This window comes from Ursus arctos, unplaced genomic scaffold, assembly GCF_023065955.2.
Source record: "Ursus arctos isolate Adak ecotype North America unplaced genomic scaffold, UrsArc2.0 scaffold_5, whole genome shotgun sequence".
NCBI classification, from domain to species: domain Eukaryota; kingdom Metazoa; phylum Chordata; class Mammalia; order Carnivora; family Ursidae; genus Ursus; species Ursus arctos.
The window spans coordinates 58474603-58498680 of NW_026623067.1; the positions used below are offsets into that span (position 1 = coordinate 58474603).

At 41.4% G+C, this 24078-nt stretch overlaps 1 protein-coding gene across 10 annotated transcripts in view; it reads left to right on the plus strand.

Moving 5' to 3' along the window:
- Positions 1-19045, plus strand: part of ARHGEF28 (Rho guanine nucleotide exchange factor 28) — a 298167-nt gene extending 279122 nt beyond the window's left edge. For all 10 annotated transcript variants that reach the window (XM_026498793.4, XM_057307006.1, XM_057307008.1 and 7 more), the window contains one exon: positions 17870-19045. In XM_026498793.4, the coding sequence (XP_026354578.3) occupies positions 17870-18033 (164 nt within the window). In that variant the 3' untranslated portion in view covers positions 18034-19045. The remainder of the gene's footprint in view (positions 1-17869) is intronic.
- Positions 19046-24078: the final 5033 nt, after the last annotated feature.

The following is a 24078-nucleotide window of genomic DNA, read 5'->3' on the forward strand; positions in this document are numbered from 1 at the left end:
GGGATGGTGTGATATAACAAGTCAGAGAATTCACATACTTGATTCTGCCAGAAGCTTCTGGAATCTGTATGTTAGGATCTTAAGCTTATATTCTTGTCATTTCAGATGTGCCCTTACGGTTAACTGTTCAGCTCCGCGGGTTTTTTTTTTTTTTTTTTCTTATTTTAGCGTAGTAAATATGGAACTATTTTAAACATTCTTAAAATTATGTAAGCCTTAACCCTTGGATGTTGTGTATATTATGTTGTCTTTACTTGATTCCATATGGTTATGTTTTGAGGATGTTCTTATAACAAGAATATGGAAGCTTAATGTATATACCAGCTGATTAAAAGTGAACCCTCTTTTAAGAAACTGAAGTTTTCAGAGCTGTATTTCTTCCCATGAGTAGGTTAAACTTCTGACTCCTGACAAATTTATTCCTCCCAGCGCTGTACTATTTTTGATTATTTGTTAAATTATCCAGATGGGCATGATAGATTATACACAAGTAGAGCTCATCCTGTATTTTTAGATGCTCGGCGCTTCTGTTCGGCATGAGTTGTAAAATAGGCTCGCAGAGTTTTGCATATGCAAACTTCTCTTCATTGGCACATAGATCAGATGGAGAAAATGTAAGAAACATTTTGGCCAAAATGTGATGGTCTGTTAGTCGGCATGTAGTCATGAGGCCATAGCTTGCATTCGGGCTCCAGTGTGAAAAAGTACAGTTGCGCACTGATGTCGAATCACGTCCCCCTGGAAGGGAGAAGGCAGCAGTACTGAACGGGGTTGGGGGAGTGGCTGTTAGCTTTCTCATAGGGTGTTCAACCGAGCTGTCTTTCCACAATAAAAAAATTTTTTTTTTTTAGTTATTTAGTGCTGATCAAGTAGCCTGAGGGTAAAGCATTGTGAAAGATCAGATACTAAATTCATCTTTTGTGAGCCTCTTCTGCTCTGAGATGCCTTAATGAATTTGGGGGAGAAAGCCCGAAATTGAACTGGGTCAGCCTGAGAGCAAAGGAAGTATTGGGAAAAATCTCATTAAAATTACCCCACTCCAAGAAGTCGTCATTCCTCCTGGTAAGAGTATGGAAGGATTTTTGCAAATGGTGCCGCTAGTAAGTTAAAATACTAATCAGATAAGAGATACAGATATATTGATAAGTAGATGTTGCAGATATGTCGGTCAGATTCAATCTCTTGCCTACTAGTTAAGATAGATTCACACCCCCCCACCCACATAGGCACACAATTAAATTCTTATTCTTATAAAATCAAGGGGGGCTTAAAGGTAAAATACTTGTTTTCTTAAACTTAAAGTACTTCTACAAGTTTATAATACTTCCAGTGATGGTTATTGATGATTTTTAGTTTTTTTTAGAGATGATTATTTTCAGGGTTTGTTTTTGTTTCTTTTTTTTTTTTTTTTTAAAGATTTTATTTATTTATGTGACAGAGAGACAGCCAGCGAGAGAGGGAACACAGCAGGGGGAGTGGGAGAGGAAGAAGCAGGCTCCCAGCGGAGGAGCCCGATGTGGGACTCGATCCCGGAACGCCAGGATCACGCCCTGAGCCAAAGGCAGCCGCCTAACGACTGCGCCACCCAGGCATCCCTGTTTTTGTTTCTTAAATACAGAGTCCATTGGCCAGCTTTGAGAATCTGTGGTTCAGGAAAATTCCCGAAAATGTGTTTCCTGAAGGGCTTGACTCAATGACTGAATCAGTCCTGACCTAAAAAAGCCGCTAGGGTTGAAACCTGCTTGGCAATACATTTTTGGCCAGAGTGACCAAAACCAGATATGTTCCTGAGATAAAAGTAGGTGATAGGGTATTCTCCTGATTCAAAAGTGAGAAGATAAAGGATCCACCTTTGGGACGTGTGGGTGGATCAGTTGGTTAAGGGTCTGCCTTTGGCTCAGGTCATGATCCCAGGGTCCTGGGATCAAGTCCCACATCGGGCTCTTTGTTCTGCAGGGAGCCTGCTTCTCCCTCTACCTGTCGCTCCCCCTGCTTGTGCGCGGTCTCTCTCTCTCTCTCTCTCTGACAAATAAATAAATAAAATCTTAAAATAAATAAAGGATCCACCTTCTCTCACCTCCTAAACCAAGTTTCAGCAAACATAGACTAAAACTATATTTTCCAATGTAAGGAACTTGACCTGAATTTATCAGCCTTTCATTTTTAAGTGAGGGATTTGAATGCATGAATACACAAATGAGTGAATGCACAGAGGAATGCACTGGGTTAATGTTGTACAGTGGAGATGGCTGACTGGCATGATGGTTAAGATAGAAGGGTTGGAAGTTATGCCTCGGTTCATATTCCAGCTCTGTCATTTATCACCTATGAAATTTTAAGCATGCATTTAAGATTACTTGGTGTGTTTACTTCCTTGTATATAAAATTGGACTTCTGATAGTATCTGCTTTGGAGGTGGTAGGAGGATTACATTAGACAGAGCATAAAATAGTTGGAACTTCAGAGGTATTTCGTAGACGGTTACCACTTGTTACTATACCTTGTGTTAAGAAAGCTATAAATCATGAGGAAGTGCATTTGAGGACTTGAGCTGCTGGACCGCTTCCAGGCGGTGGCTCTGGTGGCCTGAAAGACTGACATCTCATTTGGGTTTTGCCTAAGAAGGCCCACCTCAAAACATGTTCCACAACTCGACTGGCTGTCACTAGGTGTTACATGATGGACAGGTCTCATAATAACAATATTGGGAAATGCTGGTTTTGCAATTACCCAGCTTTTTCAAAAACTCCTGTTGTGCTCATATGGATCCAAAAGTGGTGTTTCCCCAATCTTTGTATTTAACCACAGCATCCTCCTGTCCAGCCCAGCATCTGGCAGGACTACTGTTCCTTTAAACATAGTGGAGCAAACACTGATGAAAGTGGATGTTGAAATAAATTCGTTGCCTGTGGCACACCCTTCCAATACATTTTTTCTCCCTTGGGCATGGTTGAAATCCAAGTGACATATCCCGACATGATTCACCATATGGGTTGTCTTTTGAAAACTAAATCCAACATGAATTTAAGATAGAGCTTTGTTTAGCCCCCAGGTCAGCACTTGGGCCTGTAGATAAGGGTTTGTGTCCAGTCTTCTTAGAGATTTTCTGGGTTCACTTCTTTGGGCCTTTTTAAAGGTGCCACATGCTGGGGGAAGGGGGGGGGTCCTCCCTGAAGAACAGGAGGTTATGTGTTTGGGCCTGGAGGCCAGGTCTGACCTTTAACCTCTTAGTTGCCTCTCCTCCTCCTCCATCCTTTCTCACCTAGTGGTCCAGCTGTCGGAAGTTCTCCCTGTGACATGAGAGGCCAGACTCTGCCTCCCCCTTTTGTACATCTACTTCTTCTATCAGGAATATCTTCTCTCCTACCCTTTTCTTCCCTCCTGGTTAACTCTTACTCAACTTTCAAGACTGAGCTCCAGGGTCACTTACTTCTAGACCCTCTTTGTCTGGGTTAGGAATCTCTCTTGTGTAATCCTGTGTCCAGTACACCCTTTTGTTCCTTTCTACAATATTTTGCATTTCTTTTCCCTTTAGACTCTTGGGTGCTTGATGTAGTTTGTTTTGAGTTATAATTCACAATACAGTGAAATGCTCACATATTAACGCTCTTCAATCTGGTGAAAAGAATATCAAGGCACAGAATATTTCCATCACTCCAGAAAGCTCTCTTCTACTCCTCTCCACCCAATCCCTACCCTCAGAAGCAACTACTCCTCTGCTTTCCACCATCATAGGTTAATTTGCTTATTCTAAAATGGAATGGAATGGACTTAGACACTATGTACGTTCTTCTGTTCAGCTTTTTTCACTGAGCATGCTTTTGAGACGCATCCATGGCATTGCATGAATCTGTAGTTGGTCCCCTTTTACTACCGAATAATCTTGCATTGATGAATTTACCACAGTTACCCATTCTTCTGTTGATGGACACCTGACTCATTTCTCATTTTTGGCTACTGTGAATAAAGTTGCTGTGAACATTCCTTTATAAGGTTTCTTTTTTGTGTGAATTATGTTTTCATTCCACTTGTATAAATATCTAGGAGAATTGTTTCTAGAATAGGTACCTGTTTAACTTTTAAGAAACTGAAAGTTTTCACAGTGGCTGTATGTAATACAGACTTCCTGGGTGCTGAGTCAAGGTCTTGTTCAACTTGGTTTCCCTCATGGCCAGCCCAGTACAGAGCCCACACGAAGCACTGAGTGCTTGCTTAGTGAAGAACAAATGGATAAGAAGCTCAAGCAAGTTTTCATTCTTTTTTTTTTTTTAACATTTTATTTATGTGTGTGTGTGAGAGAGAGAGAGCACAAGCAGGGAGGTTCAGAGGCAGAGGGAGAGGGAGAAGCACACTCCCCACTGAGCAGGGAGCCCAATGAGAGGCTCGATCCCAGAACCCTGAGATCATAACCTGAGCCGATGGCAGACGCTGAATTGACTGAGCCACCCAGGTGCCCCTCAAACCAGTTTTCATTCTGACACCATTTCTACTAAATGACAAAAAATGAATGTCCATCCAAGAAATGGAAACTTGATTGACTTAAATGTGGTTTCAGTCTGGGTAGGCCCACATAGGGGAACACAGTGTCATTGCAGGGGGCAGAATGTATAGGTAAAGCCAAGTACGTAGATTGATGGGCGACCATACGAGGGTCCAGATCACCGTAGCTGCCACGCTCCTCAAGTAAGAACTGCTAACACTTCTGTGCAAGACCCTCCATGGGCTACTCTTCAGCACATCCCCCCGCCTGGATTCACCTGCACAAACTCAGAGTTCGGGCAAACTCGACAACTGTCCTTTATTATAGCATCTAGCGTTTTCTCCCTTTTGCAAGAGTTGCAAATTCCACCTGGAATACCTCCACTCGAGGCCATCTCTCTGTTGACATCCTGGTCAGTCTTCAAGGCTCAGTGAAGATACATCCTCTCTGAAGTTGTCCTGGTGGCCCAACCTGGAATCTCCCTCTCTGGAGGGTCCGCGAAGTGGTGTTCAGCTGTGGACCGTATTCGTCAGCCGCTGAGCAGGATGTCTTGCCTTCATTATAGTTATCTGTGCCTGGATCTTCCAACTATGTGGTAATAGGCTTTCTCAGGATGGTGTGCTTAGTGGCCCTCAGATGTCTGTGAGGAATGAGGGCTGCTGGTCACCAAGGGAGTAGCTGAGACTACTCTTCATGATCCTTGCTCTTGGTGGCTGATTCCACTAAAGAGAACTTACATGGTAAAGCTCTGTCTCCTTCTTGAGAAGAGTTGTTTAGAGAAGAAAGAGTTCTATCCAGAAGGAGGAGGATACAGTGCACACTTGGGGATTCATGTCACCTGGTAGATCATGAAAGGAAAATTAGCTTTCTTTAGGCTCCAGTGTTAGTCACAGGTCATATGTCAACAAGCACAAATGTTAACAGCTAGAGTAGCTTCATATGACATTAGTATCCATAAGACAATTAAAAAGTAATTTCCTTTAGAGGGAGAGGGCTCCAATGAATAGAGCAGTTAATCCTGTGACACATATGTTTTCTTTTTCTTTTTTTTAAAGATTTATTAATTTATTTATTTGACAGAGAGACAGCCAGCGAGAGAGGGAACACAAGCAGGGGGAGTGGGAGAGGAAGAAGCAGGCTCCCAGCAGAGGAGCCTGATGCGGGGCTCGATCCCAGAACACCAGGATCACGCCCTGAGCGCAAGGCAGACGCCTAACAACTGCACAAACCAGGCACCCCCATATGTTTTCTTTTGATGGCTGTTTTGGTAAAATCCTTATTTTGTCTCTGTTCTGCAAACTGCCTTCTTCTCTAACTGTACAATTTCTAAAAATATTTAAGTTTAATTTCCAGAAATGTGATATAGTTATCTTTACTCTGATAACAAACAAATACGAAAAGGATGCCAAGGGTGCGAAAATCTGCATTGGACGAAACATTTTTTTCTGTATATTATGTTGTACTTTTAAAATTATGATCATTTTTGAGTGGCATCAACTCAAAGCTGCAGTTGGAAAATATATTTTGGAGTTTGGTTTCTTGGCAAATGTTATTTTCAACAAATAGAATTACAAAAATAATGTTTCTCATTTCTAAAAAGAAAAAAAATTTATGTTGCTATGAAAATTGTAAATACCAATTTCTCAGAACAGAAAAGGCATGTGAGTTGTTTGACATGCTGTAATTTTGTAGCTGATCAAGAAAAAAAAAAAACACACTCATTTGTAGACCTTTAAAGAATTGGATACCAATTTTTTTGAAGTCCAATAATGTGATTATTAGAATTACTTAGCTTGGATGCGTTCGATTTAGTTGCTTGCTTGCTTCTGTTTTAATAAAAAAAACACTGGATCTTGTATGCTAAAGAATTTTAACAGATGCTATTCCCTCTACTGAGTCAGTAAGAAGTAAATGCAGCCTTAAAATTCCTAAGTCGAGTTCCTGCATTATTCACCTGGCAGAAAAATGAATTCACTTCTCTCAGCAAAATGAGAGGCATAACTCTTTCAGTGTGGGTAGGATCACGAAGCAGGCAGTTTCCAGAGAGTCAGCTTAATTGGTCTGGTACTTAGGAATCCGTGGTCTTTATATCTTTTAGAGGACTTGAGCCATGAAAATAGTGCTGTGTCCCTGAGCTGGAGATCTCCATGTCATTTAATTCAGGGCACTTTTAAAAAGTTGTTCCTACTTTTTTTTTTTTTAAGATTTTATTTATTTATTTGAGAGAGAGAAAGAGAGAGCAGGAACAGGGTGAGGGGCAGAGGGAGAGGGAGAAGTAGACTCCCCACTGAGCAAGGAGCCGGTTGCCAGGCTCAATCCCAGAACTCCAGATCATGACCTGAGCCGAAGGCAGACGTTTAACCGACTGAGCCACCCAGATGCCCCTTGTTCCTATTTCTTAACAGGGACTCCAAGATTTGCATATCTTAATTTTGATTTAAACATTGAGCTTAACATTTTTTGTCTGTTTGAATGTATTGTGGACAATTTTAAACACGTACATAATTAAACGGGAGTATGACATCCACTCTGTGACTGTTATGCAACTTGACAAACTTAGGAACATATGGCCAGTTGTGTTTCATCCAGAAGCTTAACCCCCAACACACCCAGTATTATTTTGAAGCAGTATCAAAAAATCATTTGTCGACATTTATTGATCCATAGCATTTCAGTATATATCTCTAAAAGATAAAGCTCCCCTTTTAAAACTATTACCACACCAAGGGGAAAATTAACAAAAATTCCCTAATTCAGCATATAGTCAGTATTTAAATTCCCAATTGTTTCATGTGTGAGTGTATGTGTGTGTGTATACTTTTTCTAGTTTGTTTTTTTGACTCAGAATCCAAATAAAAACTACATATTATAAATGGTTGCTGTGTATTTTAATGCATTTTTATTATGAAAATTTTAATTATGAAAAATTTCAGACTTAAAAGCATAGAAAAAATGTGCATTTAACAAATGTTAACCGTTGCCATATTTGCTCCAGATATCTCTTCACCTTTTTTTTTTTAGAATGTTAGATACAATGTCCATTCTTATTTTTCCTTTTTTTTCCTATTTAGAGTTAACTAATATCCTATAATTGGTGAATATCTTTTCTATAGTATGTTTTTATGCTATCACTACATACATGTATGCATAAATATTTTTTGTTTTTACATATATTCTATATAAATACCTATGAGTATGCCGTTTTGCAACTGGTTTTTTCGCTAAATGTGCATATTCATACATGTAGCTCAAATAGTTCATTTTAAACTGCTGTATGCTATTCCTGTATAGGAATAAACATCACCATGTTCGTGACCCTACTAATGAGCAGTTAGGATGTTTCCAATTTTTTTTCCTCTTGCAAATGATTCTCAGTAAACAACCTTTTATGCATTCTCCTTGCGCAGATGAATGAGAGTTTATTTACATGATAACACCTAAAAGTGGTAGGGATGTCTTTGGTTTTGCTGGGTGTTACTTTTTTCTCTCTAAAGTTATGTAATTCTCAGCAGCAATATATGAGAGTTCCCATTTTTTCCAGAATTTCCTCAACACTCAGTATTGTTAGGCTCTTAAATTTTGCCAAAATCATGGGTATGAAATGGTAACTCACATTCTTTCAATTTGTACTTCCCTAATTACTAGTGAGATTTACTATTCTTTTGTATTTATTTGCTTTTTAGGTTTCCTCTTTGGTGAATTGACTATAAAGGTGTTTTTCCTAACAGCAGACTTTGGAATTTCAAGTGTTTAGTCTTACTTGTGCACAGTAGACACATTAATTCTTTTCAGATAGGTTCAGTCTGTTTTGTATTTGGAGAAGTAGTTTTCAGAGAAATCATATTCACAGTTATAGGTTGACACATTAAGATTGGAAAAGGACATTTGTGAGAGCTGAGCTCCTTCAAGATGGAGAAAAATCAACCTCATTTGCAGAAGCTACTTAAAATAATGTTGGTTTTGACTATTCTGTTCTATCTTATTGAGCTTAACCATCTGCCTTTTTTATCTGATTACGTTTTACCTTCCACTATGTCTCCCTCCAAACTTCCGATACCTCTCAGTAACTGACCAATATTAGTTTACACATACTCAACACATTCAATATCTATCAGCTTCATTTTCCTTCCTTGAAATTTCTCTTCTAGGATCCTCTGTCTTCCTGTTCCAGCATGTCCTTGTTGGTCCAGGCCTGCTATGCTTGTGTCACATGGGGCACCCTTCATATCCCTCCAGTGATGGATCCTATGTCCTCAGTCCCATTCTTTATCTTTTATCACCCATTCCTTTATTTGGTAGAGCCGATCGCCAAACTTTCTGATAAAAGTTGCTGTGAAAGCATGTATTTCCCAATTAACTAATTTGAAAGGTTTTTTTCATTCCATTTATCTTTGCTACTTTTATATTATACTTGGTTTTTGTAAGGTATCTAGGCTTAGAATTCTAGATGGAAAGTTACTCTCTTTCAGAATTTTGAAGGATTTGATTCTTCTACTTCTCAGGGTTGCTATTGATGCCATTCTTATTTCTAATCTTTTGTGACCTGTTCTCAATTTTCAAAACCTTTAGAATTCTCTATCTCTTCCTGAATGAATTGTATTATATGCCTTAGTGTGGTCTTTTGTTAAAGCCATTTTTACTGGTTATTCATTAGGATCTTTCAATCTAGAAACAATTCTTTCAATGCTGGGGATCTTTCCTTAAAAAAAAAAATCTGCTTCTATTTGTCATTATCTTACTGGAACTGTTTCTGGTTATAAGTTGGACCTCTTGGGTCCTCTGATTTTTCTATTTCTATTTTTTCATGTTTTTGTTCCACTTTCTGGGAGATTTTCTTGTCCTTAACCTCCTACTACTCCTTTGATTTTTTTTTTAAGGATTTATTTAACTAGAGCGAGAGTAAGAGTGACTAGGGAGATGGGCAGAGGGAGAGAACCTTCAAGCAGACCCCCTCTGAGCACGGAGCCCAATGTGGGGCTTGATGCCATTACCCAGCAGTCATGATCCCAGTTGAAAACAAGAGTCAGAGGCTCACCCGACAGAGCCACCCAGGTGCTCTTGATTTTTTTTTTTAATTAGCTAGAGTATTCTTAATTTCTAGAAATCTGTTCTCTTATAGTTGATAGTTTATGGAATTGTGTTTTTGTTTTGTAGTTGAATATCTTTTCAATACCTTTTTCAAGATAATTATGGTTTTTGGAAGTTTTCTTCAGCTTCCTGTGTTCTTGAGGTTGGGTTTTTTTTTTTTTTTTTTTAAGATTTATTTATTTTAGAGAGGGCATGAGTGGGAGGGGAAAAGGGAGCAAGAATGTGAAGCAGACTCCGTGCTGAGCATGGAGCCCAACACAGGGCTTGATCTCACAACCTTGAGATCATGACCTGAGTCAAAAACAAGAGTTGGGCACTTAACTGACTGTGCTACCCAGATGCCAGCCTGTGTTCCTGAGTTTTGTTTTCAAGTTAGGTTTGTGTCTATATTTGTATTAGGCTCTCCCATTCATGTTCCATAATATACCTACCATTATGGATTGGTGTAACAATTGAATTGAATGTTTGGCTCAAGGTCAAATAATATTGCTGGCTTAAAAAATGAGCCCTATAATGCAGTTCTACCTTGACTACACACTTAGTTTGATTCTGCCGAGAAGACAAGGATTAGACTAAATGAAAATTTAAGCTACTTCCTACACACAAGAATTCCAAACTGATGATTCTCAGGACTCTTAATTTGAGTAGATAAAATTTTTGAATCACATATTCACTAATCCCCTTGACAATATATATTTATACCTACTATTAAAAACTGAAATTTACTTTGATATTAATATACTAAATGCAATTATTTTCTATTTCTTAAATGTACTTTTTAGTTTTAGGTAAACTCAAAAGGCTAAAGGATAAGAATCTAAATTCCAAGAGAAACTTATCCATTCATTGCCATCCACAAATACACCCAGGGTATAAAAGATCTATTCTGAATTATAGTTCACTTAGGAAATGTAAGATGTTCTAGGCAAAAGCAAAGGACCATACTTGAATCTGTATCATTTTTTATGGGTAGCTATAAGCTCAAATGAACCTCATCTATTTTATGGAATAGATTCATATAGATTGTGTATCTTTCTAAAATAGATATAAACCTGTATACACACACTTGTCAATGACTTGTCATACAGTTGCATTAAAATTGATCAAGACACTCCGTTTCCGGAGGAGGATTCTAATTTATCGCCGCAGTGTTCCATTTATATCAGATGTACAGAAGCTTCACTGTTGGAGTAACAGAGAACCCTTTATAGTTTTATATCCAAATGTATGTAAAGCTATGGACTTTTAAAAATGTATCATACAACATTTCAAATGTACACAAAAGTAGAATTGTTTAATGAACTCTCAGCTTTAATGATGACCAACACACAGACAAGACAATCTTGGTTCGTCAATGCTTTTTTCTCTCTCTTACATTGGGTTATCATAAAGCAAATACAAGACATCATATGATTTCATCTCAAAATACTTTAGTATCTTTCTTTGAAAGACAAGGAGTGTTTTTTTTGAACATCACCACAATATCATTATTACACCTAAAAAAATGTAACAATTTTTACTCAAAATCATACTGTCAGTACTTGAATTTCTCTCAATTTTTTTCCCTTGGTTTGTTGGAATTGGGATCCAGATAATTTCATATATTGCATTTGGTTTTATATCCCTTAAGTCTCTTTTAATCTAAAGTTTTTCTGTCCCTTTTTTTAAAAGTCATAATTTTTTGAAAAGACTAAGTTGAAAAGACATTTTTTTCGGAAAAAAATTTTTTTTGAAAAAATGTCCTACATTCTGAATTTTGCTGATTGCTTTTCTATAGTGTTATTTAACATATTATTCTACCCCTATATTTTCTGTAAACTGGATAGTGGGGAATAGGTGTTTGATATTTGACTAGATAAAGGCTTTTCTGACATGTAAAAGATAGTGGTGTAGATTTCCTATATTGTACATAGTGTGTATTTCCTCTTGCATCCTATCACGAGGCTTACCATATCTGTTTCTCTTTTTGTGATATTAAAATGATCTGTGAGTTCAGATATTGTCACCGTGATCCATCCATTATAAGGTTCCCCATCTGCCTTTCTCCTAATCACTTTAGCAGCCATTGATGATTATTGCCTGGGTCCACCATTGGACATTATAAACAGGGTTAAGAGTTTCTGAATTTGGAAAACCTTGCATATATTCAACTTTCTGCCCCTGATTTATTCTGGCATCTTGGTCATTTATTGTCTCTTTCTTAGTCTATAATGTATTTATCTTTCTCTAGTCTACCATTTCCCAAAGTATATCACATGGAACACAGCACTGCCAAGCACCCTACTAGAGAAGTCTCCCTGAGTTTGGGGGATGCCACTTCCTATTTTCCCCTCTCAGAGCCTGTTAATGTTCTATGGAATCTCTTAAGAAAGAAACTTGGTTTACCCAGAGTTGCATCAACTTGACCACTGTATTCTTTTATCATTAATACCTATTAGTATCTTGTTTAGAGAAACACCTTGAAATGCCTCATAAAGAGGAGTGGAGGGTAGAAGCACTTGCCCCATCTTCCCGTTGCTAATGTCAGAGTCATGAGTCCTTAACATTGCCACCTTATGGGGAGAAAGGAGAGTGAGAGCAAAACGAAGTTCCACATTCGGATAACAGGCTGGATGTATCATAACATGTCTTGTGTTAATATAATCTCTTCATTGTATCGATGGCTCCAATTGCTTTGTTTCTTGTCAGGGTCACCTTTATACCTCACAGATGATTCCAAGTATGTTAATTACTGATAAGAAAATACTTGTAACAGTTTGCTTTTATATGTTACAGATTTCTTCACGCACACCGCACATGCACGCACACTCCCCCCAGAGCACTGTTATTTTAGTTCAGGTGTAGTATTGGTACATGAGGAGTATTAAAGGAATTGTAACAGTAATTGAGATCATTGGCTTCAGATACCAACTCTGGGTTTGTTTTCATGCCAGAAGCTCACATCCTGTTTGTGCCTCACTATGGAACGTCGAGTCGGGCAAAATTAGTGACATAGACCAGTTTTCCTTTGCTCTGAAGATACCTGAAGCTCTGTACAATAAGTGTTTTCCATTAGAAGAAAAATGCTGTGCATTAATGCTCCTGAGAAAAAATAGAGATTGCCAGTAATGCCATCAGGAAACGATTTTTTAAATGTTTCACAGTACAAGCATGAATCAATCATTAAATAGGGAATACAACTTATTTTGCAGACTTGGAACATTAATCAAAAAATTTTTGAGGTGGAGTTATTCTAGGAAAGTGTGAACTTTGATTTTAGGAACATGCACAAGGGATACAATAATAAGAAGCACAAGTCAGAACACTTCATTAAAATAAACAAGAACAGAGCCAAGACCCAGAAGACATGAAGCTCTGTTTTGTGAGTTTTGTTTGGGAGAATGGGATGGGACGAGGTGAGCAAGGCATCGTCAACCATCTCAACAGTAGACTCAGTGTGCTTTCTGTAGCACTGGGCTGCTGGTGCCTGGCCACTGGCCATACTGCTGAGTTAAATTCGAGACCTCCACAGTTGATATTTACGATGAAAGTTACACTGGTGCTTTTAAATTTAAATAAAGCTTCAAATTTATCATGATTAAAAATGCCTTTGCATTCAGAAAATCCAGAAAAGGCAGATGTTACATTAATTATTTTAAAACAATAGACAACCCTTTTTGATTTGCTGCAAACTTTTTCTTCATGACAAGTAACTCTTAAGTTTGCTGTTTGTTGAAGGGAAGATCACGTGCAGGTTTTGACGGTGGAGTTATCTTCTCGGGTAGCTTTCCAAATACTGTCCTTTGAGGACTTGATGTGGGCTTAATCAGATAGGTGTTGTTAGGAAGAATGAAGGTAGAGGGGTGGGACATAGGTCTGGAAATTACCTTAAAAACATCTTAAATGCAACGTAAGGTAATAAATTTGCATTTCTTGAGCATAAAGCTGTTAAAAAATACATTCATTTATTGCTCCCTCAGATTATTACTTGGTGAATCACTAAGCCAAAACACAGAGGCCAGAATGGTGATTTCAGTTAAATCCTTCATGAACTGAAGCCCAAAGAGGAGGAATGACTTGCCCAAGGTTACGTTTTACCTTGTGGTTTATAGATTGCATTCAACTCTTGGCTTAGGGGGACCTTCATTCATTTTTAATATGGCACATGGTTGCATTGTACACCTTGGGTTTATAGTCTGGTCTTAAACCAATTATCCAGCTGGCTCAAAATAAGGATAATGGTGGTGAGCCAAAGGACAGAAGGTTGATTTTGCTTCTTCCTAGTGTCAGGTTTTTAGGAGCTGATTTCTATGATTGTAAGCCATCCTACACGCCAGATTCTCTTCCTTGATAGTCTAAAATTCCAACAGCAGGTGAGCAAATTGTGAAAATGATAAATGCAAATGTCAACCAACAGTTTGCAACTAAGGGCTAAAAATAGGGAAATTTAGGCGACCATCTGGTCTCTGGATGTTGTGCAGGGTGCAGTGCCTGTCCCTTGGTAGCATGAGTGCTTCCTACCCGCCACACACAGGAGAAAGGGAATAGTACTGGTCAAAATGTGGCTACTTAGAATTTTTAAAAACTTTATTAGCAGATTGATTTAGATCCCACGGTGGGTCTAAGGAAGTTTCTTCTTAAGGATGAAGTTGTAGGGGGCGGAAAAAAAGGTTCAGTTAAATAGGAAAAAACCCTGCACCAAGACTTTATTTCTCCACTTGGTTTAGCCAGACCTTGGAGTTTCTATGTGTTTCAGCTTATTTGTCTTTATTTTAAGGTTAACAGTGTTCCTTCTGTTTAGTATCCAGAAGTATGGTAAATATCAAATTATATCTTTTAGGTAAGTAAGAGGGAAAGTTGTGTTGGGACACTAGACTGAAAGTTTCTTTGTAGTTTGAAGTTTTGTTTCATTATAATAACATTTGTTTTATGGCTGACCAAATAATGTTTCTGTTAAATTAATATTTCTTTGCTTATTAAAAAACATATTCTATATTTATGTCCAGCAATTTATAGGGATTTTGATCACAAAATTCGATGATTTTTATTTCTCAAGAATTCTGCCTTCTGAGTCAGTGAGGTTTTATTTTAACAAATGTTTTTTCAGTTTAGGGTTCCATATAATGATCATATTCTCTAGGGTAAAAAGTGTGGAAAAAGGTGGCTGACCTTGAGAAGCAAAAGTTGCCGTGCTGGAGTTCTTTCAGGGTTGAGATGGAATAATAAAATCAGAAATCATGGAAAGGTTTCTAATTCCAAAGAAGGTTGTCTGACCTTGCCTAAATAGTTAAGGTGGAAACCAAGGAAGACCACGGAGAAGGAAATTGAGTTCCCCTTCAGGTGATACACAGCCACCACAACCTCCATTCATCCGTCTGGGGTAATAACAGGAGTCTGTCACTTCAGGGTCCAGCAAGCTGTTTCTCACCTGGAGATGTTCTTCTATATTTTTATTCTTATCTGAAAAAGTTCTCATTAAACCTCTGTGCTCCTTTACACACAGGAGAAGATTAAAAGCTACACCGCCCCCCCCGCCCCACGTTTATTCTTGGTTCTCTATCTGCCTGAACTAGAGCCTGCAGTTTAACTTAAAAGAATTCTGGGAGCACCTGGGTGGCTTAGTCGGTTAAGTGTCTGCCTTCAGCTCAGGTCGTGATCTCAGGGTCCTGGGATGAGGCCCCACATCGGGCTCTCTGCTCAGCAGGGAGCCTGCTTCTCTCTCTCCCTCTGCTGCTCCCCCTGCTTGTACTCTCTGTCAAGTAAATAAATAAAATCTTTAAAAAGAAAAAAGAATTCTGATATACATTCGGTTCTTTGGCTCTTGTTGAGCATGCCTTCTCTTGAAACCGTTAAGAGGATTTGCCACATTGAGACTCACCAGTATTTTGGGTTTTCTGCTATATGTTTCACACCCCCAGAGGAAGGAAACTTACATGAATTAAGGGCTTCCACCATGCCTGGCACGGCCACATTTGTCACCAATCACCTCTCAACCACCTCATTCAATGGATGGTTGTTCATTCTCCATGTGGTATCTCTTGTAGCCTGGTTGGACCTTCGGTTGGCTAGGAGGCAGCTCTGCAGTGGCTTACATGAACTGTGCTCCAGTCTCCAGCCTCTGCTAGATGGACGTTTTGAGCTGCATGTGTGTGTGTGTGTTTTAGGTTGTGTAATACTAAACATGAGTAGTGAAACTCAGAATATTTGTTGTTAGGAGTTAAATGGTTTTATTCATTCAATAGCTGGGGAAAGCAGTTGAAAGCATGAACGTCTGTTGTGACCACAGACAGGTGTGCTTTGTCTCTGAATGTGATACAATAGCACAGAGGGCATTTTAGGTTGATCGGTCTTGCCCTCATGGGGGAATCATTGCCGGGGGTAGTGGTGCGTGTTTACCTGATTAAATGAGGGAGGCTCGAAATTGTATAATAATTGTTGTGTCCGTTTTTAGGAGCTTGAAATGTCTTTTTCTTAATTTCGTTTTTGCTAAGTGACTCTTCAAAATGTGGTACTTAGGGAGGATAAGTATTAAACATTCAAGGTCGCTTCGTTTAGCAAAGATGATCAAGCCCTTTCCATCACTGTGAGAAATGGGAATCATGAGACTCTTGATCGGATGAACAGGTGACAATGATCTTCTGAGCTCAAATCTAGATTAGTTCTTAGTTGCATGACATTGGGCAAGGAATTTAAATAGCCTGAGCCTCAGTTTCCCAAACTGTAAAATGCGGGTTACAACATTTTGAGGCTTAAAGAATGATGGCAGTAAAAGACCCAGAACAGTTCTTGTGCCCAGAAACGCAGAGAGTACCTTTTCTGGGCACAAGGGTAGTTAGAAGCATCTTCAGTAGTTATATTTTAAGTAGTTAGTGAGTTCCCAGTACTTGAAGTATAGGATTTGCAATCAGGGTTAGTAAAATCATGTCACCCAAATGTAAATGAATTTTCTTCTTTGTGCCCCACTGGCATCTAGAGCTTTGGGCAGAGCTGCAGAGTAAGCCTTACCTCCTCCTGCCCTCTCCTCCCCTGGGGGCCCTCCTCCGCTTCAGCAGCATAAGTCGGCTCCTCCAGGTGCCTCGTGTTTGCTCTCTGTGGCTCCGGCTGCCCCCCAGTGGCCCTGCCTCTTCCTGGCAGAAGTGATGAAAGAAGATGTAGCCAAGTGCACCACGTGCCTGAAGACGGAGCAACGTGAGGACATTTTACTCCTCATTCCTGCCAGGCCTTGCTTCCTGCCTTCTCTAACAGCTAAACATCCTTGTCAGGAAGGCAGAAGTTACAAGCACTTTTTTTTGTCATTAGAATGCTACCAGTTATGTGTATCCACCTAAATAATAAAGTCCTTGAATAAAATGTGGCAATGATTATAATGACCTCTTGTTGATGACTGAACAAGGAGCAGGTGGGCTCTAGCCGTATACATCTTTCCCACCTGGGCTTCCACTCATAGTCTGCTTTTTGCTCTTGACTGAAGAAGTGATTTGTAATTTTGCCATATATCTGAGCCTCAGGAAGGGGCGGTCAATAGAACAAGGGAAAAGAAAATTGTTTGCAGCAAGAGCCTTTCTTTTCTTCAAATATGAAACTCTTTTCATCTTCCCTTAAACCGTATATTAGAGAGTTTTTACCAGAAAAAGGGAGAATAGACTATGCCCTGCTGTTGCTAGGTAACCAAAAAAAAAAAAATCCAGCTATAGTTGATATTGGCACAGTTTTCCTGTGCCAGTAGGAACCTGGCTACTCCCACTAAGTGATTTGTATAGTCTTAACAGATTTGTATAATGGTGAAGCTGGAGGGTCTCCATCCTTCAACTCCATTCTCCCCGCCCCTTGCCCACATCAATACAAGCCCAGCTATATTATTTGAGTCTTGAGGTCAGTCCTTGACTTTGAGCTATTCTGAGGGAAGGTGCTATGCAGATGCATATGGTTCACTGCACATAGCTAGATTATCTACTCTAAGACTTGAACCTGTTTTTAAAAATTAGTGGGCACTCTTTTTAGCAGTAGCAATGTTTTACCTGCCCGCAAATGGTGACAAGTCTATTCATTTGGCACTTCACTGGGATTATTTTGTAAAGGTTTTTTTTAGCCATAGGAGACATTTGTACACACAGCCAACCACATCTTAATGATATATTGATTCAATCCTTCTATTTAATTCCATTTTGTTCCTTTCTCATTGGACTCTGTGGTTCTCTCTGTGTCTGACCATATGGGCCTTGCGTTTCCCAGGTTTTTAGAGAGCTCTGACTGAGTCACAGTATCCCCTGCTTTGCAGGCCTCAAGCTGATTCTCCTGACCTGTGCTGTCTGTCTGTTGCAGATTTGGACATGTCTCAGACTGAGTTCCCAACCCCCCATGACTCCAATCCACATGGCTCTCAGCTGCAGACATTTATGGCAGAAGCAAAGCTAAATCTACAGACACTGACCAGAGAAGACGGGGAAACTGGAGATGGAGCTGAAGAAAATATTGTTTACCTTTAATTGTGTTGTCATAATTTTTCCAGACAAAACAAAACACTGGCATTTTGTGGAGAATTTTTTTTTCTTTTCCTGATGTTCGTGTGACTGTGTCCAAATTGCTGTAAGAGTAATATTTAATATTTCATGCAAGTTCATTTTTGGGGCATGAGTCCAATTAAATTATTGAAAGCAGTTCTGTTTGTATAATCGTTAACTTATCACACCTAATTTCAGATTTCTGGAGGAGAAATTCACTTGAATAAGCAGAAATATTTTCAAAGTTGTTATGACTCTAGAGTAAAATTCCATATTGCATTTTCTACTGGATCATCTGGTTTTAGAAATGCATTTTTTTTTTTAAGATCTAGAAGAAGCAAACTGGATGGAAAGAGTGTTATTCTTGATGGGTAAACTTTCCCAACCACAGCAGCTGATTAGGGGGAGCGGCCTCAGGGCCCCAAAAGGCAGAGGAGGATGTGGGAAAGGCCTTTTCTTTGGTCATTTTTACATGCTAGTTTCTCTTTGGGAAGTCACAGGGGTTGGTCCCGGTGGTGATCTGTTATAGTCACCATGCAACCAACATGTCCTGTCTGGGCACCTGTTCCAACTGGGCAACCACTCTGCTATGGATACAATTTGGACTCTTAGGACCTGGGCCACATGCTTTTCAGACTCAATTTCTTGATCCTAATAATGCTGGTTGGTTTTCAAGTCACAGCTGAGGATCATCCTTCACCGCTGCCCAGAGGCAGAGCCCCAGCCAGTCCAATTTGATGTAAATAGTGAAGCTCCATTAGTGCCCTGGTCTCTCAAGGGCCCTGTCTCCACAGGCCCGGGGAGCAAGAACGTCTAGCGCTCACTAGAAGCACCTCTGCCCTGCAGTTCTTTAAGGACGAAAACCGCTTTCTGGGTGAAGCTTGCTGACTGTATGTGCTTTCTCACAGGGAAAACTGCCACACCCTGCCTTCAAAGTAATATGGGTCTCTCTGTAAGAAAATAAACCAGAAAATGTTTTCAGTTTGTTCTTCAGAAATAATTGTGTATGTTTTGCTCCGAGTCAAAAAATAGCTTTCACCTCACTATTTTACTTTGACATTTGAGTATTGTGTAAGACCATGGTAAAATAAACATTTCGCACATGAACACTATCTCCGTTACTAAAAGTGAAAATCAAGGAGTACTAAATTCACCCACATCTGCAACACTTACCAGGAGGGGGCTGTGATAGGAACGGAAGAAATTTCACCCAGATTCCATTGTTTGGCCAGTTGAATACCTACTTTCTATTTTCCCATAGGCAAGTCAAGTCAAGTCATAGTTTTAAAAACAGCCTTTGTTGGGGGTACTCTTTCTGACTCTTGCTGCTTCTGGCCATTTTGGTCACAAGCATAATGACAAATTAGAGACTAATCTTCGAGAATGAATATAGCTTATGAAAATTTTAGTCTATCACTTCATCTTCAAGCCGACCTCCTAAGTTATGAGATGCATCTTCCATTCCTAAAGGCATCTAAAGAGAAAAACCTGTCTTCCCTGCCTCTCCCTCTCTCCAACAAAGCCTAGTCCAGAATCCTGTATCACTTGAATAAGGAACATACTGATATTTCAGTCTAAATCCTTGCTCTGATAACTATAAATACACTCCCTTTTCCCCTGACATTGGATATGGAAATATCCGTATGTGAAAATATGAATAGATGTTCAGAATCCTCACACAGTTCTCTAAAAATACATGTGCTCAGTTGATTTTCAAGCCCTGCAAACTTTGGGTCTTCATGTAGCACCCTGGGGAAGCCTTAGCATCTTGTGAGATATCTACAGGCATAGGTTCCTCTTGGTAATTGTCTTATTTAAGATTAGGGCTCTTCACCTGAAGATAAGTTGAAAAGCTTTTTTGATAACTTCTTTCTTTTCACCTGGTCCTGACTATGCCCTGGGCTCACGTCTGAGTAGGAGTCATTCTGTGGCTCCAACAGAAATTCACCAATCCTAGGAGAAGACTACCCTATTTTTCCCGCATCATAAATAAGTTTCCGCTAAAGGATCTACTTTTCCCACCAACTGAGAAGCTTCAAGGAAACACCCCTCCCTTTAGAAATGGGTCGTGGAAAAAACAGCAATGCTTTTGCTCTGTCCTTTGCAGGCTGCAGGAATTTAGGTGCTACCTCCCTTCCAGCCCAGGCTATCCTGCACTCCATCAGGACTCACTCATTGCTGGGGTCCTGCACCACTCTCCAGCCCGCTCACAACTGGAACCCTGTTCTGAGAAGGGAGAAGACATTTGCTGCAGAGTTGGTTGTAGTTGTGGTTTATGTTTGCTGTGATGGCGTGTAGAGTTACATAAGGCGGAAAAGGTGAGTATCATTAAATCCTGGGATGACAGATAAAGGAGTAAAAAGGGGTGTGTATTCCTTCCTGTGACCTCGGACCACCTTTCAAACTCAGAACCAACCTGAGTTGTTCAGCCATCTCTGCCTTTCTCAGTGAGAGGCACAGCAGCAGAGAGCGTGGGATTTGGAGCCCGATCTTCCACTTGCTGGGTGTCCTTGCTGTGTCACTTCACCTCTCGGTCTCCGTGTCCTCACCTACGGAAGAGGGATGATTACCTTACAGAACTGTGAGACGTGAATGATTAATGTATATAAGGCGCTTAGAACAGAGCCTGGGGCATAGTTGTCAATATATGCTGGCTATTATTAAATCGTTAAATAATCTTTTAATAATTGCTAAGCCTGGTGCCAGTCCTCCGGCGAGTCGTGCCTGCACAGCCAGAAACCGTGAAGAGAGAAGTCAAATGCCTGGAGGTGGCTAATTACAAGGCTGGACTAAGGTTTCCTAAGGTCAGCTTTCCACTGACTTGCATCTCGAAACCTCCATTCAGCACATTTATTCAGTAGCCGGTGGACTGTCTGCTAAAGGCCAAACAATTTGCTAGGAGCAAGATAAAGATGAATTAGCCTGGAAGTTGTTGGAGAAGCAAACCCAAGAACAGATAAGAAGTACAGGTTGCTATGGGAGCTCATAGGAAAAGCATGCTGGGGGCCAGGAATATGTGGAATGGAGGGAGTTGTCCGAAAGCAGAAGATGCCTGAGGCTTGAAGGATAGGTAGCAAGTCAGAGAGAGGAAGACGATAGTGTGAGCAAGGAGGGCAACCCAAGCAAAAGTCCAGAGACACGAGATAAAAGCCGGAAGAGCCCCCGAAGCACGCGTTTGGAGGTAGCGCAGAGCAAGTTCCTCCTCTCTGGGTTAAGGTGTCCGGGGAGAACATCCATCTACCTCCCCCTCTTTCAAACACTCTCGTACAAGTTGTGAGGAAACACGAAGTTTCTCTCTCTCACCTTGCTAACTGATGGGGTTCCATGGAAAGCCAGGTTATGGAGGAATATGCGTCCTCGGCATCCCCTCACCCTTCCACTCCCACCTCTACCATAGAAACAACTGGGTTCTGCCCAAGTGGATGTCTGCCTACTAGAGCCCAGGCCACAAGAAACCAGGAGTAAAGGGGACCCTGGGACCACTTGAAGATGTGTATTGGGACAGAGGGGTCCAGAAGGATGTGTCAGGGTGCTTCTGTGGGATAAACTGATGAGGTGCATGAGTCAAAGCAGAGTTAACTGGAGGGAAAGGGGGAAAAAGACTCACCTGGCTCTTTCTTCTGCTTTATTTTCTTAACTCTGGTTCATTAGGTTTTTTTGCCCTGAGGTTTTATCTTGTTCTTTTATTTCGAACATATTCCTCTGTTTCCTCATTTTGCTGGACTCTCTGGGTTGATTTCTATGAATGAGATGAAACAGCCACCTCTCCCAGTCTGGTAGTTGAGGGTGTGCACAGACCTTTCGGCATCCCAACGGGGGATCTCAGCACCTAGATTCAGGCGGACTGGAGGCCGCACCTCAGATGTGCACAATCCCGTGGACAAGCGGAGCCCCGTGATAGGACTCCAGGCGATAGTTGGGAAAATCAGGGTTCGAGCCCAGCGTCTAAGTTCCTTTCTGGGACGTACCTGCAAGCTGCAGGGAGGCAGAAGGAAATTGCCAAGATGGCATCCCCTGGCCTAAATTCCCTGAGAGCACCTCTGTAGGCCCCTAACTGTGCGCCCCACCTGAAGCCTGGCCCTTAGGCCCCAGGGACAAGCGAAAAGGCGCCTTTCTCAGACTGCTAGGTTTCAGCCTGCGGTGCATGCAGTGCCCTGAGGGGGTGCCAGCCTGCCGAGACGGGTGGTCAAGGGGTGTGCCCTGCGTGGCAGCTGTGAAACCCCAGGGGCACCAGACTCGTGCAAAAGCTCCCCTGACGGAGATGCCGGTGCTGTGGAGCAGAAGCGGGAGAACCCAGGCACCGCTGCCGGCGAGGGGGGGTGAAGACTGCAGGCTCCGACGAAAGACGAACCGGCACCCGGGAGGGCGAACAAATGCGCCGCCAGCACCTGCATCCTTGGAGAGGCCCTCGCCAGGCCCGGCCTGCCCCCCAGGTCCACGCTGGATGGTGAGCCAATGAGTCTCGGAGGGCAAGGCCACGTGCCCGCCAGGCGGCTCCCTCCGCGCCGGACCTTTTTAAGAGGCGGCGCCCGCGCGAGGCAGACCTTTTCTGGGGGACTGAGCCTTAGGCGGTTATTCAAAGCCTGGCTTTCCAAGGTTCTTCTCTCACATGCGGGTCTCAAAAGCTGGGGCGCCTGCTGTGGGGCACAGACCCCTCCCTCCTCCTCAGGAAGACCCTGCAGGCTTTGTCGTTCCCCCACACCCCCTCCCCCGCTTGCGAGCTGCCGCGTGGGCCGTGGGGGTTTGGCGAGACCGCGCCTCAGCCTCTCCTGCCGGGCTTAGTGTGGCGCTTCCCTTGTGTGCCACGTGAAGCAGCTGCTCAGCTAGTTTTCAATTGTTCTGCAGAGGGAATTGTTGCCTGTGTGGCTGTAGACTTGTGTCCGTGGGCCGAGGTAAGTTCGGGCTTTTTCTAGTCGCCATCTTGGAAGCCCCTCCTGTTGGTTTTCTTGAGCAGCTCACATGCCGCCGCCCCTCACCCCACCTCAGTCTACCATTTAGGGCTTTGTGGAGAATGGAAAAGGAAAAAAATATATAAGTAGAGGGAGTACATGGAAGGAATATTCCAGAATGACACCAAGAGTTCACCATGTTCTTTACTGTGTCTCTCATGCACAGATGTCCCTCTGCCCAGTGTAAGAGAGGCAGTAAAAAGATCCGACAAAGTCAAACAGGTTTGGGTTCTGCTTACTGAACCTCCCCCCGCCGCAGGTCCACAGGGTTGCACAGTGCCAGGGAGCATCATAGAGCATCCAAGCTCGTGGAATCCAGTAAGAGTGAACTCAGAGTTGTACAATCCTGCAGCCTGAGCTCAGTTTACTTAGCTATGAAATGGGGGTAATAACAAAGGCCTGTAGTGTGAACTGAGTGAATCAGTAAGGCCAGTACAGCGAATGCCATACAGTAACCACTCTAAATATGATAGCAGTTATTAAATGCTGGTGGTAGGGGTACGCAGGCCGTGATTGTGGGCATGCTCAGGAGCTAAATAGCTGAGGAAGTATGATTTCACTTCCCCACAGCCCATTTTCCTTTGCCCTGAGAGGTATCCAAGATCAAAGTCAGCTGTGACGCTGGGTTCAGAGTAAGAGCTTCAGGATACTTAACGAAGGGATGAGAGAATGAACAAGAGTCTTTGGAAATCTAAGATTAAAGAGGCGACAGAGCTTGAGCTAGAACCCTGATCCCATTTCCATTCCTTTACCTCTTGCTTGTGAGTTCAAAGCAATCACTTCGAGGTGGTGATAATATATTGCTTTGTGTGAGATAACTGAAGGGGGACTATGGCTCAGTAGTTTTGTAGAAGCTTTATGGCTGAGAAACTTCAACATTGCCATTAACTGAATCTTAGTTGTCTGCCTAAAAGTCAGAAGTTTTGGATGCTAACAGCAGCCAAGAGTCTTATACAGACAATCGCATGAGCACAAAGAATGAATGGGGTAAGAAAATAAGATTATACTTTCTCTGCTCATTTCAGTAGATACTATAGTTACATTAGAGAACTGCCCTTTGTTCCTTGGAATAGCTCCCATC